The sequence below is a fragment of the Bos indicus x Bos taurus genome, chromosome 5 (assembly GCF_003369695.1).
Source record: "Bos indicus x Bos taurus breed Angus x Brahman F1 hybrid chromosome 5, Bos_hybrid_MaternalHap_v2.0, whole genome shotgun sequence".
Lineage (NCBI taxonomy): Eukaryota > Metazoa > Chordata > Mammalia > Artiodactyla > Bovidae > Bos > Bos indicus x Bos taurus.
In genome coordinates, this window is record NC_040080.1 from 17,434,240 (window position 1) to 17,450,612 (window position 16,373).

The following is a 16,373-nucleotide window of genomic DNA, read 5'->3' on the forward strand; positions in this document are numbered from 1 at the left end:
TCAATCAGGAAATATTAAGATATTTAAAATCATGTTTTGGTTTATGGACACATCAAAATGAAACATGGTCTCAGAGAAAAAAATCTTTTGAAACAAGGAGTGACTGGTGCCTCTATTTAGCATCTCAGAAACTCTGGGTCAGAAGGGATCTTAGGTATTTCCCAGATCAACCCCCTTACTGTGGTTTCATCTGATCCCTGCTCTGCCCTCAGAAGTGCCAGATCAAAGGACTGATGCCCCTGGTAAGGATTACAATGATGCTGAAGAGGTACCAGTGCCTGGGGCTCCTCCTGCCTCTCAGGGGACCAAGGAGGAAGTGCTCCCAAAGAAAGAAGATGGGATGAGGTCTCAGACAGGTGAGTGGGGATTAGCTGATCCCCTGTAATCTCTGTTCTCTGTCCAGGAAAGGGTGAATTTGAGCTCTTCAAAGCCAAACCTCTCCACAGTTTCAAAACATGGGTAATCTCATGCATTTGATGGGCTTCCCTGGTGGCTCAGATGGTAAAGAATCTGCCTGCAATTCAGTAGACCGGGGTTTGATCCCTCGAGCAGGAAGATCTCCTGGAGAAATGAATGGCTACCCACTCCAGTATTCTTGCCTGGAGAATCCCATGGATAGAGGAGCCTGGCAGGCTACAGTTCATAGGGTTGCAAAGAGTCAGACACAACTGAATTACTAGCACTTCACTGCCTGGAGGCAGGTCTTCTCAGAGCTCCTGTGTGAGCACAGGTCTCCTGTGATGCAGGGTTTCCACATGAGCTGAGGCCCCAGAGAGTAAATGGACTGGACCTGAGAGGACAGCTGGGATCCATCCTCACTGTAGCTGATATGAAATAGTCTGAGCCTCCCTGACCACCCCTGGGTTCCAGGGATGCTTTTTCATCACCACTTGCTTAACTTGCTTCCTCCTCACTGTCTGGCCCCCTTGTCTCTGTTCTAAATCATACCTCTCTTTCCTCTTTCAGGCTCTTATCTAAACGTCTTTACAGAGGAAGCTGATCCTGGGGAAGGAGGAGAGAGCCCCTGGCTGCTCCAGGGGGAGAAAGGGGACCCTGGGTATGATGATGCTGAACTAAGTGCCCTGGGAACATCCACAGTGACTTTTCCATGATGTATTAAATACAAGATCATGCTGCAGATATTCTAATTGCCTGTATCTCAATAGAATAGTGCTGACCTCTGATTGTGTTATATGGAAATTGCTCAAAGTGAAATATTCTAAATAAAGTAATTTTTTTTTTTTTTGGTTTGTTAGTAATTACCACGTTCCATTGGCTCAGACAGTTAAGTGTCTGTCTACAATGCAGGAGACCCAGGTTCTCTCCCTGGATTGGGAAGATCCCCTGGAGAAGGAAATGGCAATCCACTCCAGGACTATTGCCTGGAAAATCCCATGGGCAGAGGAGAGTGGTAGGCTACAGTCCGTGGGGTCGCAAAGAGTCGGACACGACTGAGCGACTTCACTTTCACTTTCACCATGTTCCATGTCAAATGCTTTTAGAGGATTGGTCCTCAAACACCATTTTCCTCAAAGGAAATATACGATGAGTGCACTGCCCTGTTTTCTCACCTTCTTCTAGGGCTAATGAGGGCATGAATTCGTCCGGGATCACAGATGCTCCAGGTCACTCTTGCTTAGAAAAAGTATCTAAACTTGGTCGACATTCACACCCTCCTTCCTAGCAAGATGATTTTGTTGACCAAAAGGTATAGTCAGAACCTGGTAGAGTTATTTTATTTGGTGGGAATGCTTAAGACTTGAAGCCCTGAAGATATAGCATCTCAGTAGCTTTGAGAAAACTGCTCCAAAGAGGCAGCAGGGGAAGTCAGGCTGTATACCAGTTTGCAACAAAGGGAGCAGGGAATCTGAACATCAAAGATCAAGTACCAAGTTAAGGAATGTAGCGTTCTATAACGCTGGACTGGAAGAAACACAAGCTGGAATCAAGATTGCTGGGAGAAATATCAATCACCTCAGATATGCAGATGACACCACCCTTATGGCAGAAAGTGAAGAGGAATTCAAAAGCCTCTTGATGAAAGTGAAAGTGGAGAGTGAAAAAGTTGCCTTAAAGCTCAACATTCAGAAAACGAAGATCATGGCATCCAGTCCCACCACTTCATGGGAAATAGATGGGGAAAGAGTGGAAACAGTGTCAGACTTTATTTTCTTGGGCTCCAAAATCACTACAGATGGTGACTGCAGCCATGAAATTAAAAGACGCTTACTCCTTGGAAGGAAAGTTATGACCAACCTAGATAGCATATTCAAAAGCAGAGACATTACTTTGCCAACAAAGGTTCGTCTAGTCAAGGCTATGGTTTTTCCTGTGGTCATGTATGGATGTGAGAGTTGGACTGTGAAGAAGGCTGAGCACTGAAGAATTGATGCTTTTGAACTGTGGTGTTGGAGAAGACTCTTGAGAATCCCTTGGACTGCAAGGAGATCCAACCAGTCCATTCTGAAGGAGATCAGCCCTGGGTGTTCTTTGGAAGGAATGATGCTAAAGCTGAAACTCCAGTACTTTGGCCACCTGATGCGAAGAGTTGACTCATTGGAAAAGACTCTGATGCTGGGAGGGATTGGAGGCAGGAGGAGAAGGGGACGACAGAGGATGAGATGGCTGGATGGCATCACTGACTTGATGGACGTGAGTCTGAGTGAACTCCGGGAGTTGGTGATGGACAGGGAGGCCTGGCATGCTGCGATTCATGGGGTCACAAAGAGTCGGACACGACTGAGCAACTGATCTGATCTGATATATGGGAAGATGCAAGCCTCTGGTCTCACTGGATTCATTCCTTCCATATGCAGCTCAGCTATCTGGGGCCAGCCTTGTTTCCCGGTTCACCTTAAGGAGAAGCAAATGGCTGCTTCTTGCATCCCCCAGATCCTCAGCCATCACCATGGGGGTGGCAGCATCCCCTGGACCAGTTTTGGGAGCGCTCATTCACAACTGGAGACCAGAAATCGTTGATGGCTGTGACATTTCTCATTTATTGATATGGCAGGAGATATTTTCATTTCACAAACTCATGGAAAAAACTCAATCCTGAACATTCCTGTATGTTCTTCCCTGAGATGTCACATCACCTGTTTTTAACCTATTCTTGGGCACCAGACTTGGGTGTGGGTTTCAAAGCGGGAATCTGCTGGTGGGAAAGAATGGATACAGCTTTTCTTATCCTGCTTAAGTGTTCATGGGTCAATTAAAACTCTAACTCTGGGTAACTACCTTTGCCTTTTCATCTCTCATTCCCTAGGTTACTTTATCTGTTTATTCCTCAAGCAGATAAAGATTCCTTCTTGCTCTTCTCCCATGTCTAGTTGGTTATCAAATCCTTATGAATCCATTCTTCCCATCCCTGCCTACTATTTCTTCAGAACATTGCCATTTCTTGTCTGTCCAATTATCTATCCTTCTGAGCAAATTATATCAGCTCCTATCTCTCTCTAGTTGATGGATGGCAAATTGGTGCTCACCCACACCCTGCATCCACATGGGACAAGAGGGCAAGAAAGTGAGACCTAGACAGAGGGGATCCAGAAGAAGGGATAGATGGGGAAATCAGGTACGTTTGTCTATTTACATTTCAAAGATGTGGATGGAGGGGTCTGATATGACTGAATTCTTAAAGGAAGTATTTGAGACTAATGGGCTCCTCTGAAGACGTACTGTTTCAAGATTGCTTTTATCTGGTTACTACTGAAAATGTAAATGTGATCTTGCTGTGATTCTTCAGGGTACAGAGAGCTGTCATGTAGGAGTGGCCAAGTAAAGATTATATTTCAAAACAGCCCCCTCCCCCCAATTCCATTGTGGACATGTGGAGAGGCTGCTGAACTAATATAAGATCTGAGAGTGATGGCCTGGTTGTGAGTTGAACCCACCCAGTTCCTGGCTGATGGCTCTGCATGGTGTCCAGGGCTCCGACCTACAGTCACGCTTGCAGTCTTCATAGTTCTAGGCTGTGCTTGGGGATGGGAAGATGCCCAGGTCTTCTCCCAGGGCAGCTCACATGGCTATTCACCACTGGGAAGTGATGAAATAAATGACATATGATGAAATAAATAAAGTATACCCACCAAGAAGCTCAGGGAGCTCCAAAAAATGCAGATAAACAATCAGATCCAGGGAAAGAGTATGTGAAAAAAATAAGATTAAAAAATTATTATTTATTATTATTATTATTATCGTTTTCAATTTTTGGTTTCACTGGGTCTTTGTTGACATACATGGGCTTTCTCTAGTTGTGGCAAGCAGGCACTACTCTTCTTTGTGGACAGCAGGCCTCACTGTGTGGGGGCTTCTCCTGTTGTGGAGCACAGACTCTAGGTGCACAGGCTTCAGTACTTGTAGCATGCCGGCTCCAATGAGCAGTTTGCAGGTCCTAGAGCACAGAGTAGTTGTGCCGAGGCTCTGAGTTGCTCTGCAGAATAAACTCAGTTTTTTTTTTTTTTTCTGTACAGAGACTGAAATCATAAAAATGGAAGCAAACAGGGAGTTTGCTGATGTTTTAGTGGTTAGGATTCGATGTTTTCACTGCTGTGCCTGTATTCTATCCTGGTCAGGCAACTGTGCAATGAGGCAAAAACAGAGATTCCTCAAGCTGTGCAATGAGGCACAAAAAGAGAAGGAACCAAATAGAAATTCTGTTGCTTAAGATTACAATGAATGAAATGCAAGAAAATAAAAAAATGCTACAGAGAGCATCAGCAACAGCAGAAAAATCTTTGAGGCACAAGACAAGACAATTGAAATTAGTCAGCCAGAGGACAAAGAAGCAAAAAGAATGAAAAGGTGTGAAAGAACCTGTGCGAACTTTGGGATAGCATTCACAGTAACAACCTGCACATTACTGGAGTCCCAGAAGGAGGAGACAGGGAGAAAGGGACAGAGATTGTACTTAAAGAAATAATACCAGAAAAGTTACACATCTGATGAGACTTAGGCCTCCAAGTTCATGTTGCTAACAGGTCACCCCTCAGAGTTCACTCAAAATGATCGTCTCCAAGACACATTGTTTATAATCAAGACAAAGAGAGAATTTTAGAAGCATTGAGAGAAAAGCAAATGCTCACAAAAAAGGAATTCCCCTGTGATGGATTCATTTTGATATATGGCAAAACTAATACAATTATGTAAAGTTTAAAAATAAAAAAAAAAAAAAAAAAGAATTATCAGTGGACTTCTGAGAAGAAACCTGTCAAGCCAGGAGGGAAAGGGATGATATATTCAAACTGAAGAAAGTAAACCTGCCAGTCAAGAATACTTTTCTCAGGAAGGTTGTCTTTCAGAAATGAAGACGAGATATAGACTTTCCCAAACAAACAACAGTTGAGGGAGCTCACCAACACAGGTTTGTCTTACAAGATTCCTGAAGGGAGTTCTTCAAGCTAAATGAAGGATGTTAATTATTACATAAAAGAAGTGAAATTTTACAATAGACTTGCAAATGTAAATGTATAATCCAATACAGAATACTCTAACACTGAATATAGTAGTGTGTTAACCAGTTAGCTCTAGTCTAGGGGGAAGTATTAAAATAAGAATAGAGAAAAATATTTTGTTAGTGATATACAATACAAAGAGAGGTAAATTCTGACATCAAAAACAGAAAGTGTAGGGAGAGGATTGTATGTGATTGAAATTAATTTGTTATCAGTGTAATAGAGACTATTGTGTCTATAAGATATTTTATGTGAACCATGTGGCAATAAAAATGTAAAAACCTACAGTAGATTTACAAAAAGTAAAGAGAAAAAAATCAAAGCACACCATTATCCAAAATCATCAGTTCACAGTTCTAACTGTTGTACAGAACAGTCAAGTTGTCCTGGTCTCTACAGCATCCTTCAAGATCAGCCCCAGAGGACTCTCCTTTCACAAAGTGAAAAACTAATTAGTCTGTCTGTTATTATACGCCAAAGAACTCTTTCTGCACCTCATCTCCTTCCTTATATCATATAGGTGGTGCAGCTGTACTTTTCTAATTGCAAATTTTCATCCTGTGATATTCCTGTGTGGTTTTAATTGAAAAACTGCCAAATGATAAATCATCCCAATACCCTGTCTCCTCTGTTGGTTCTGATTAAGACTTAATAAGAAGCCACATATGAGCGTGTTGTGGTTTGTCTTGTGTATCCTTAGAGATAGAGATTTACAGAGTTCATTGTGACATATCTGGTGGTGATATGCACCTTCTTTTTGAAAATCAGATTTTGCCGTGTTAATTGCTGAAAGCATTTGCCTTTAAAACAAAGGTATCAATTAGCTAAGTGATGTCCTCAAAACTAGTTCTTTATACTTAAGATACTTTCTTTTAAAAGTCTAGCATAGTACCATTCAGTCATTCAATAAACATTAGCTGAGCATCTATTAGTCAAGGCTATGGTTTTTCCAGTGGTCATGTATGTATGTGAGAGTTGGACTGTGAAGCAAGCTGAGCACCGAAGAATTGATGCTTTTGAACTGTGGTGTTGGAGAAGACACTTGAGAGTCCCTTGGACTGCAAGGAGATCCAACCAGTCCATTCTAAAGGAGATCAGTCCTGGGTGTTCTTTGGAAGGAATGATGCTAAAGCTGAAACTCCAGTTTCAGCTTTGGCCACCTCATGCAAAGAGTTGACTCATTGGAAAAGACTGATGCTGGGAGGGATTGGGTGCAGGAGGAGAAGGGGACGACAGAGGATGAGATGGCTGGATGGCATCACTGACTCGATGCACATGAGTTTAAGTGAACTCCGGGAGTTGGTGATGGGCAGGGAGACCTGGCGTGCTGTGATTCATGGGGCTGCAAAGAGTTGGACACGACTGAGCGACTGAACTGAACTGAACTGAGCCATCCATTAACTTATAGAGAGTTGAAATACAGAGCTTATACACAGGAACAGGCCTCACTCCAATTCTGGGTCTTGGCAGGGCCTCAGCAGACGCCTGCAGCCTGTAGGAGCCTTGGTAGCATGCCCAGATGAGGACGGACTCAATGATAAGGAAAAGAGAATCTGTTCACAGACTTTTAGATGTTAAAGGAGGAACACATTTTGCTGTGTTTCCAGTGTTCTTAAGCTGGTCTCAGCTGCATGGAAGCTCCATGTGTAATAGAGCATCAGTTCATAGAGTTCAAGTCTGAGCAACCACTCAGCCTTTGAACTATGAGGGCCATCCCAGTGGCACTAATCTTGGGTTTAAGAGGCTTAGGAATGACCACCCACAGGAGCTCAATAGCTCTGGAGTTGGTCACTACATCAACTCTGAGCAGAGGTGGATTAATCATGAAGCTAATGAAGCTTCACTTTCACAGCCTCTCCTTACACCAGCCCCTTCCAAGTCCCATGAGGGAAGCCCTAGGGCTGTGCTCACAAGGATATAGGTTTTGAAACAGCCATTTTCTTGAGTTGAAGAAAAAAATATTCAGCAAAATCATTTCTTAGCCAGATGTGAAGTAGTTTATCAAGTGCATGAAGCACTAAATCCAGGAATCAAATTTGTTCAAGAAATCAAGAAAAAATTAGGGGGCTTAGAAAGTACATGCTGCCTTTTCATTAGTACAGGATTGGTGGAAGGTAAAAACAGGATCAAAGATGATGAACTGACTAACTCAGAGGAAAGAAGAGCTGTTTAAGGATGAAGGTCAAGATGCTAAGAGACAAATTCGGGAAACTGAGCCTGACTGTCAGCACAGAGTGATGTAAAGGGAACAGGAGATGTACCAGGGGCGGGTGCAGTTAGGTAGGACTTGCATCTAATTGTTGATCAATCAGAAATGGTGACAGAAACAACCACGTCGAACAGAGGAAACAAGGTGAGACCTGAGGGAGCATCTTGGGATGAAGACACAGAAGCAAGGGGAGATCCAGGAAAGTACCTGCTTCAAGTGACAGATTCTGTCTTCTTTTCAAGTCTTCTTTCTCCTTTGTATCCATCAGAAGAGACTCTGCTCTGCTGCTGGATAAAGTGACCCCCAAATCTCACACATACACGCATATACACACACACACAGAGACACAAATGCACACATACACACACACTCATATACAGACACACGCACACTCATCACAACCTACAGATGTTTGTGGTCAGTGAGGCTCTTGCACATGCAGCATCTGGAACATGCAGCCTCTGGGGCAGGAAAAAGAGAGAGACTAGAGAGTCACATTTGGGCATTTCATGCCTCCACTCAGAAGTGACACAGGTGACACCACCCATGTTTCATTGGCCAGAATGAGTCACTGGGGAGTAGAAATACAGCTATTTGACAAGTATTACTGTCTATCCACATCCTTCAGTAGAACTCTTGAGAGCAGTGCTGTCAGTTTTTTCTCACCTTGGAGAAGCTTCTGAGGTACAGCTTTGTGCAGAGATTGAACGTGATCTGACCCTCTGGAGTGGGCTTGAAGGCATTTTCTATTTGGATCCTTTGGCTGGTGTGTCTCTGACTCTTTACTCCACCTCAGTCTGTGCCGAGGGGGATTAGTCAGATTTTGCCCCCACCTCCCTTCCCCACTCAGTATCACTAACTGCATAGTGATTTTCAGCATTTGTTCAAGCGTTGATTTCTTATCCAATGTTTGTTATACTCCTTCTATGTGTCTTTACTTGACCTTATAGAGACATTGAAGAACAAGACACAATACTTGCTCTCAAGAAGCCCCCACTTTAGAGACAATAAGAAAGTTTTTACAGATTGAAGAGACACAGCAGTAATTTTGAGCTGGAGGAATTAGAAAGAGTTCACGGAGGTGACAACTCTGTGCATCTAAAAACAGGGAAAGATACACATATTTTCTTTCTGTAGTGGGCTTGAAAATGTGTCCTCTAGGATTCAAATATGCAAAATGTAATATTCACTATTTTTATAACTGATTTCATCTTGTGCAGTAGCAAGTGGTGTTTGCATGGATTGAAAGTTCCATAAAGTTAACACAGACTCTCCCATTTAAAATCGCAGACTCTCCCATTTAAAATTTGTCCCCCAAGTTAGCTTGGGTTTATGATAATAATTATCTTGTCAACTCTAGTTGAAGCTCCCTGCTGAGACTGATTTTCCTGTATTTAAGGAGACATCTTCTTGTCTCTCCTCCCCGAGATGGTGTCTGGGGTGGGAGGGTTTCTTACTTCCCAACAGCAGTGGGGAAGGGTCCTTGGTCTGCATGCTCTCCATTTAGAATCTGCTTGTCTTTGATTTAGTAGTTTTGATTGCTCTGGGCTCTGGGTATCTGAAGCTGCACTATGGAGGAATGAATGAGGCCAATTCAGTGCCACGCTCTCTGTTAGATGTTGCTGGTTATAGACTGTAAAGGGCTGAAGAGAGAGGATGGGCTGGACCTCAGCCAGCTCATGACCAAGCTCATCACATGCCCTTGTGATGAAGTGGTCTTTAGTAAAGACGCCTTTACCAACCTTGGTCTCATCCATACAAGGAACACAGATGGTGAGGTGGGTCTCCAAAACTTTGGTGTAACAAATCAATCCATTGTTTCCTTTTAAAGTTGTATAGTTATTTTTTAATCCAAAAATATTTTATATATTAGTCACTCTGATTGGTCCTGAAAATGTCCCTCTACCAAGGATATTTAATTATTAGTTTTCCCAGCAAAGAGATTACTTAACCTCTGAAACCTCCGTATTTTCATGGTGATTTGGGCATAATAATGGTACATATTGTAGTGCTTTACAATCCATAAGATGAAATAAACAGTCTAAGTTAAAGAACAGGATTCTTCCTGCTCTTTGCTTCTGCACTTCTAATTCAATATAGAAGCTGTTAAACTAAAATTTTTTATAACAGGATTTCTTCCTGTTACAGTTATGTGTGGTTTAAGTTGAAAATATGCCAAAAGATAAGTATATAAACATCTGGACCACATGGCCATATCTGATTAAGACCAGACCAGGAGGCTTCATGGTGTTCACCTGTCAGTGTGCTGAGGTCTGTCTTCTTTATCTTTGGATATACAAAGATGCAGCATTTTTGTTTAGAACTGGCTCTCAGCACTGCTCTTGGAATGGGGCTAGCCTTGTTTCTGGTATTGCAATTGACTGCATTCATTGCAGAAAAGTTAGAAGTGAACCATACATAGCTTATACCATTTTTTTTTTTGTCATTTATTTATTTTTATTTTTATTTTTTTTTAGCTCTTTTTTTTTTTTAAATTTTTAAAATTAAAAAAATTTCAGGTATACACGTGCTCCCCATCCTGAACCCTCCTCCCTCCCCCCTCCCCATACCATCCCCCTGGGCCGTCCCAGCGCACCAGCCCCGAGCATCCAGCATCGTGCACTGAACCTGGAATATTACAACAAATAACACAACTTGCATTGTGCTGTTAAGTCTTCATATCAAGTTAAATTATATCTCAAAAGATTTCTTTTGATTGAAATGATTTGTGTAAAATACCTGGCTGACATTCATTCATTCAGGTATAAAAGAGACATCATTTAGAATTTTTAATTAGCAGGCATTGGGGATAAGGAGGTGAATTAGACACAGAACTTTACCAAGTCCATTTATAAAGTAAAATTAGCAAGTAAACAACTTAGTTCATGAGGTTCACAGTTGATAAGGTCGAGGTTCATGAGCAGTAGAACCTCTCTCTGGGGCACAGAGAGAAGGGGCGATGTGTGGAAGACTCACAACTCTGGCCCCAATCACTGTCACAGTATGTGGTTCCTGGGAGAGTTCTGACAGCTCCAGTCAAGGCTCCAGGTAACAGAATTGAATTCCTGTTCTAGAGTCCTGGGATTCCTGGGATGGGATGGAGAGAGGGGCCCTAATATTGCTTCTCCGCCAAGATGATGTACTACTGTTGACTAGTTATATCTCTTACTAATGCCAACTCATTTAATTCTAACCAAAACTCTGTCATCTATACACAAGTATAACTCTTCTTTTACAGACAAAGCCACTATACAGAGAGTGTAAGGACCCTGTTCATGGTCACATACATGGTATGTGGCTGAGCTCTGAGTCAGGCCAGGCAGACTGGTTGCTGAGCCTGTTCTCCTGACCCCTGAAGTTCACATGGACACAGCTGGGTTAGTGCACAGCTGGGTTAGTGTCCTCCCTAAAGCTTTCCTCCTTCAAATCTTGGATGAGATGGGACACTGAGATTTCCTTATGTGTCAGAGAAGATGAACCTTCATCAGAGGGTGAGTTGGTCCATGCTGACACTGTATCCTCAGCTCTGGGGTAGAGGGTGCTGCCTGGGCACAGCCTGCCAGCCTTGGCTTAGCCCCTCCTTCCAGCCCACTCCATCCCTATAACGGGGTATGGAGTCCCTAATAGTATGTTACCTACGAGGTCTCAATCCTGAGGTGAGATCATGTGTACCTGATTCACTAAACGCATCCCTGTGTCATCCTGTGGGAGGAATGACTGGACTCCAGGAAGCCCATTCTGTGTTCTAGGTGTTTGTCTGGTGGTTTCTGGTGATGCAGTGCAGTGGAGTCCATAACTGGGTAAGGAATGGTGACTCTGGGACCCAGGGGAAGTAGAACATCGACTGTAGTGACTGAGCAGATCCTGTTCCTACCCTAGCACCTGAGTTTATATTCTGGTTCTGACATTTATAATCGGTTATTATTACTACTGTGTTAAGCGTCCAGAAGGAGATGGGGTTCATGTACAGATGGGGGCTTGGAAGTCAGAGGAACACAGGACAAGTAAGTGTTATAAAATAACAGGTTAATATGAACATATTTAGAGGGAGAAAAGCATGTATTCAATTGACTTTTCTCCCTTTTCATTTACCTGAGTCTCAAGTAGGAAGGATGGGTATGGCAGGACAGAGAAGCTGTGTCTGCTGACCGGGATGAGGGGTCCTTCCAGTGGGGGATGTGACAGGCCTGTGGACTGGTCCACAGCTTCCCTCCATGTTGGCTTCATTAAGACCTTCAGGTGTGGGTGGGGAAGGGTGTGATACCATCTCTGAGTTCTGGGGGGCACGCTGGGGCATTTGTGTCATAGATGGGTCCTTCCCAAGTTTGTGCTGAAATGATGAGAGTCAGGGTGAGGGGGCCTCAAGGTGGGTTTGTGTGGACCAGAAGGTGTATCATGGGAATCTTGAGCCTGAGGGAGTATGAGGAATGAGGGCAGTTTGTTAGTGACCTTGACTTTCGATGGGGGAGCTCTGTCTTGCATCCTTACTGCCCTTCTCTGTCTCTATATGCATCCCTGGGCTACTTTCTGGAGAGCATCTGGGGGCTTCTCTGATCAGTGGGACACAACAAGGCAGCAATGGCCACATTGGACATCAGTCCCTCCTGCTTGGCTCTGTGCCCTCAATCCACCTGGAATTCCATTCTTGCCACCAACTTTCCTCTTGAACTCAGAATGAATGAACCCTCTTCTCTTTTCTGCTTCATTCGCCTCTTCTTTGCCCCTTGCCTGCAGGCACTGTGCAACAGAATACTTTCTATTTATCCTTCTGTCTGCGGGCAGTTCCCTTAAATAATATTTTGCATCTTCTTTAGTTATGGCTAATAATACAGGTGGGTTCTGAATCCTATCAAACCAAACTCTCCCTTTCCAAAGGGGGAAATCGTGAAGTTTAGAAAATGTTACTCTTTCTAAGCTACATATTTTCTTCTAGAGAGCCCCACTCCTAATTTGGAGGGCTAGGGTTGAATGATGACTACTACTTTCTCTTTGTTTCCTGTAACAGCAATCTCTTTCTCTCCTGAAGCATCATTTGTTGACTAGGTGAAAGGGGTATTTCATATAAAATGAAATGCAATAAAGGGAAAGGGATTTAGCATGTGTGAAAATCCCTTATAGGGCTTCCCAGGTGGTTCAGCAATAAAGAACCCCCCTGTCAATGCAGGAGACACAGGAGACATGGATTTGATCCTTGGGTCTAGAGGAACCCCTCAAGAAGGAAATGGCAACCCACTCTAGTATTCTTGCTTGGGAAAGCCTATGGACAGAGGAGCCTGGTGGGTTACATCCCAGGGATCACAAAGAGTAGGACATAACTGAGCATAAATACACCTCCAGGATCCAGTCTCCAGATCAGTCTGAGAAGAGAAGAAAGACCTGAAGACTCATCCCCTCAACTTAATGGTTTCCACCTCACCCTCTCCATGGTCACCTGTGAATTTCTGCAATCCTTGTCCTAATTTTCTTCTGGCCTGACAAATATTCTTGTATTTCAAACCTTCTTCTAGTACTTGGCTTCCACCCTGAGCTCAGTACTTGGAAGATCAGTGCTTGATTCCACTAGAGTTATTGCCTGCGGGCCAATCAATTCCACAACTTGACTCTGAAAAATCTCACAGTCCTTGGGGATCAGCCAGGGTGATCAGAGGAAGGAAAGGTACTCATAGTTTTCTACACCAGCCCTGATTATGGGGCCCGGCTCTCAGGACCACGGAAGCAGGAGGTCAAAGGACCGTGTTGCTCATATAAGGAGATGTTGAAGATGCAGAAGCTCATTGGTGTCTGAGCTTCAGAAAGTGGCAGATGCAGCCTCCGACAGTGCCTGAAATGGTGAGAGGTGTCGCTATTGGCTCTCGGGAGGGAGAGTGTAAGGGGTGGTCTATATAAACCCCGGTCGGCACCCTGATGCCTCCTCACAGGCTGATCCTGCAGTTGGGACTGTGACCTTGAGGACATAGGATCAGGATGGCTCTGGGCAGACACCTCTCCCTGCGGGGACTCTGTGTCCTCCTCCTCAGCACCGTGGTGGGTGATCAAGGTAAGAGCTGCCCCTCTGTCCTGGGTCCACAGCAGGGAGGGGATACCTTGATGAAGGGAAAGGTGTATGGAGTTGTGGAGCTGCAGTTTTAGTGTTTTTCACCAAAAAGGAAGCACTCGGCTGTGAATACTGGCCCGTTTCCTGTGGGGGGTCCACTGGTCATAGCGGCAGATTTTACAGAGTAGTGAGTTTTGGTCTGGACAGAGCTGGGTCAGCCTGAGTCCCCTCCGCTGTCTCCATTGTCCTCAGGGAGCTTCGAGGGTCCCAATGGCTCCCAGTGTGTGCAAGTTCCAGTGACTAACCCCAGCTGGGACTCTGGGCTGTTCCCACACACTCCACGTGCCTGGTGTGTGAGCACTGCCCCTGGGTCCCCGTGTTTCCTGTGTCTGTGCTCCTGTAGGCTCTGTGCTTGTGTTTGTGTGTGTGTGTGTGTATATGTGCAGGTGAGAAGTGTGTGAGGGTATGAGGAGTGTGTGAGGATGTGTGAGGGTGTATGTGTGTGTGAGGAGTTTATGTATTTTTGTGTGTGAGGGTGTGAAGAGTGTGTATGTGTATGTGTGGAGTATGTGAGGAGTGTGTGAGTGGTATATGAGGGTGTATGAGGAGTATGTGAGGGTGTGTGAGGAGTGTTTGAGTAGCGTGGGATATTGTGTGTATTTGTGTGAGAATATGTGTGTGTATGTGGGAGTGTGTGAGGCTGTGTGTGTAAGGGGGATGGAGCCTGTCTGCATGAGAGGAACAGGGCTGCTGAGCATGGACTAAGTCCATTGGCCTGTGAAGCACACAGGGTGTCCACAGGGCTGGGTGTCACTGCCACTCCTTGTAACTGGATCAGAGATAATCGTGCACCTGCCTGCCTCTCTCTGGCTCCCATCCCTCAGGCTCCCCTCTGCTTGTTGACGTGTCTGCCCAGCACTGGGCTCTGTGAGAGGCTCTGTCTGCTGGCCTCGCCTGTTCCCACCAGGTGTCATTAGGGAGCAGAGAAGCCTGCATCCAGGAGAGGGGATCGCTTGTCTGTAGAGATCAGTTGATGCATAGCCTCAGGTGTCTAAGTTCCCAAGTCCCTGCCCCGGTCCCTGTGACTCATTTCCTGATGTGCTGCAGACCTGGGATGGTCCTTTCCCCTCCCAGGATCTGCTGTGACTCTGTAGGGAGCACTTTCTCCCGTGCCCTCTCCTGTCTCCCCCTGGGAGCTGCTTTCCCCTGAGTGAGAGTGGAGTACGTTACCAATCCTTCTTCATGGTCTGCAAGGTTTCTTTGGACAAATATGCTGATCTCCTTATGGGAGTCCTCTTGGGTGACAGAATTTTTTTCTTCTCTTTAGACTTAGAATTCTCTCTTTGTCTTTGCTTTTGGACAGTTTACTCTGTGTGTCTTGGAGAAGGTTGTTTTGAATTGAAATTTTGCGGTTACTTATTAGCTTCTGGAGCATTCTTTGACATTGCCTTTCTTTGGGATTGGAATGAAAACTGACCTTTTCCAGTCCTGTGGCCACTGCTGAGTTTTCCAAATTTGCTGGCATATTGAGTGCAGCACTTTCACAGCATCATCTTTCCAGATTTTCCCCCAGGTTTGGGAAATTCTCAGTCTTTCTTTCTTTCTTTCTTTGCTAGGTCTCCTGGCTGCATGCGGGCTTTCTCTAGCTGCGGTAAGCAGGGGCTGCTCCTCGCTGCAGTGCACAGACTTCTCATTGTGGTGGCTTCTCTTGGTGCAGAGCACAGGATATAGGTGCACAGGTTTCGGCAGCTGTGGCATGCTGGCTTAGCTGCTCTGCGGCATGTGGAGTCTTCCTGGACCAGGGATTGAACTCATGTCCCCTGCATTGGCAGGCGTATTCTTATCCACTTCACCACCAGGGAAGTCCTCAGCCATTATTTCTTTTCTCCTTCACTTCTCCTGTGACTCCATTCAATACATTGTTTCTCTTTATGGTGTGCATAGTTTCCACTGCTTTCTATATTCTTTTCATTCTCTTTTTGTTCCTCTCTTTGGATACTTTCAACTGATCTTTCTTCTAACTTATTGGTTCTTTTTTTTTTTTTTCTTTTTCTTTTCCTTGGTCAAGTTTGTTGGAATTCTTCAGTTTACTCATTGTATTGTGTTCATGCTAAATCACCTCCGTCATGTGTGACTCTTTGTGACCCCATGGACTGTAGCCCACAAGGGTCCTCTGTCCATGGGATTCACCAGGCAAGATTACTGGAGTGGGTTGCTATGTACTCCTTCAGGGGATCTTCCAGACCCAGGGATCGAACATGAGTCTCTTACATCTCCTGCATTGGCAGATGGGTTCTTTACCACTAGCATCACCTGGAAAGACCATTCATTTATTATTCAGCTTCAAAATATCTGGTTAGTTCTTTTTTTAAAAAAAGTATATGTCTTTATTGCTCTTATTTTATTTGTATTATTTTCCTGTTATCAATAAATATTTGAATTCTCTTGTAACTCTCTGAGCATCTTTTGAAGTATTATTTTGAATTCTTTGTCAGGCAATTCTTGGATCTCCATTAATTTGAGCTGGTTACAAGAGGTTTACTGTATTCCTTTGGTGTCTTATTTTCTTGTAGATGTCTGCACATTTAAAAAAGCTGTCACCTCTGCCAGACTCTATGTCCTGATTTCAGTAGAGAAAGCCTTTCACTTCTGGATAGTGGCACACTGGAATGTACTG

At 44.3% G+C, this 16,373-nt stretch overlaps 1 protein-coding gene across 1 annotated transcript in view; it reads left to right on the plus strand.

Moving 5' to 3' along the window:
- Window positions 1–13,626: 13,626 nt before the first annotated feature.
- LOC113892398 (antigen WC1.1-like) overlaps window positions 13,627–16,373 on the plus strand; it is a 34,880-nt gene continuing 32,133 nt past the window's right edge. The window contains 1 exon segment of the mRNA XM_027541219.1: window positions 13,627–13,699. Coding sequence (XP_027397020.1) covers window positions 13,627–13,699 — 73 coding nt within the window.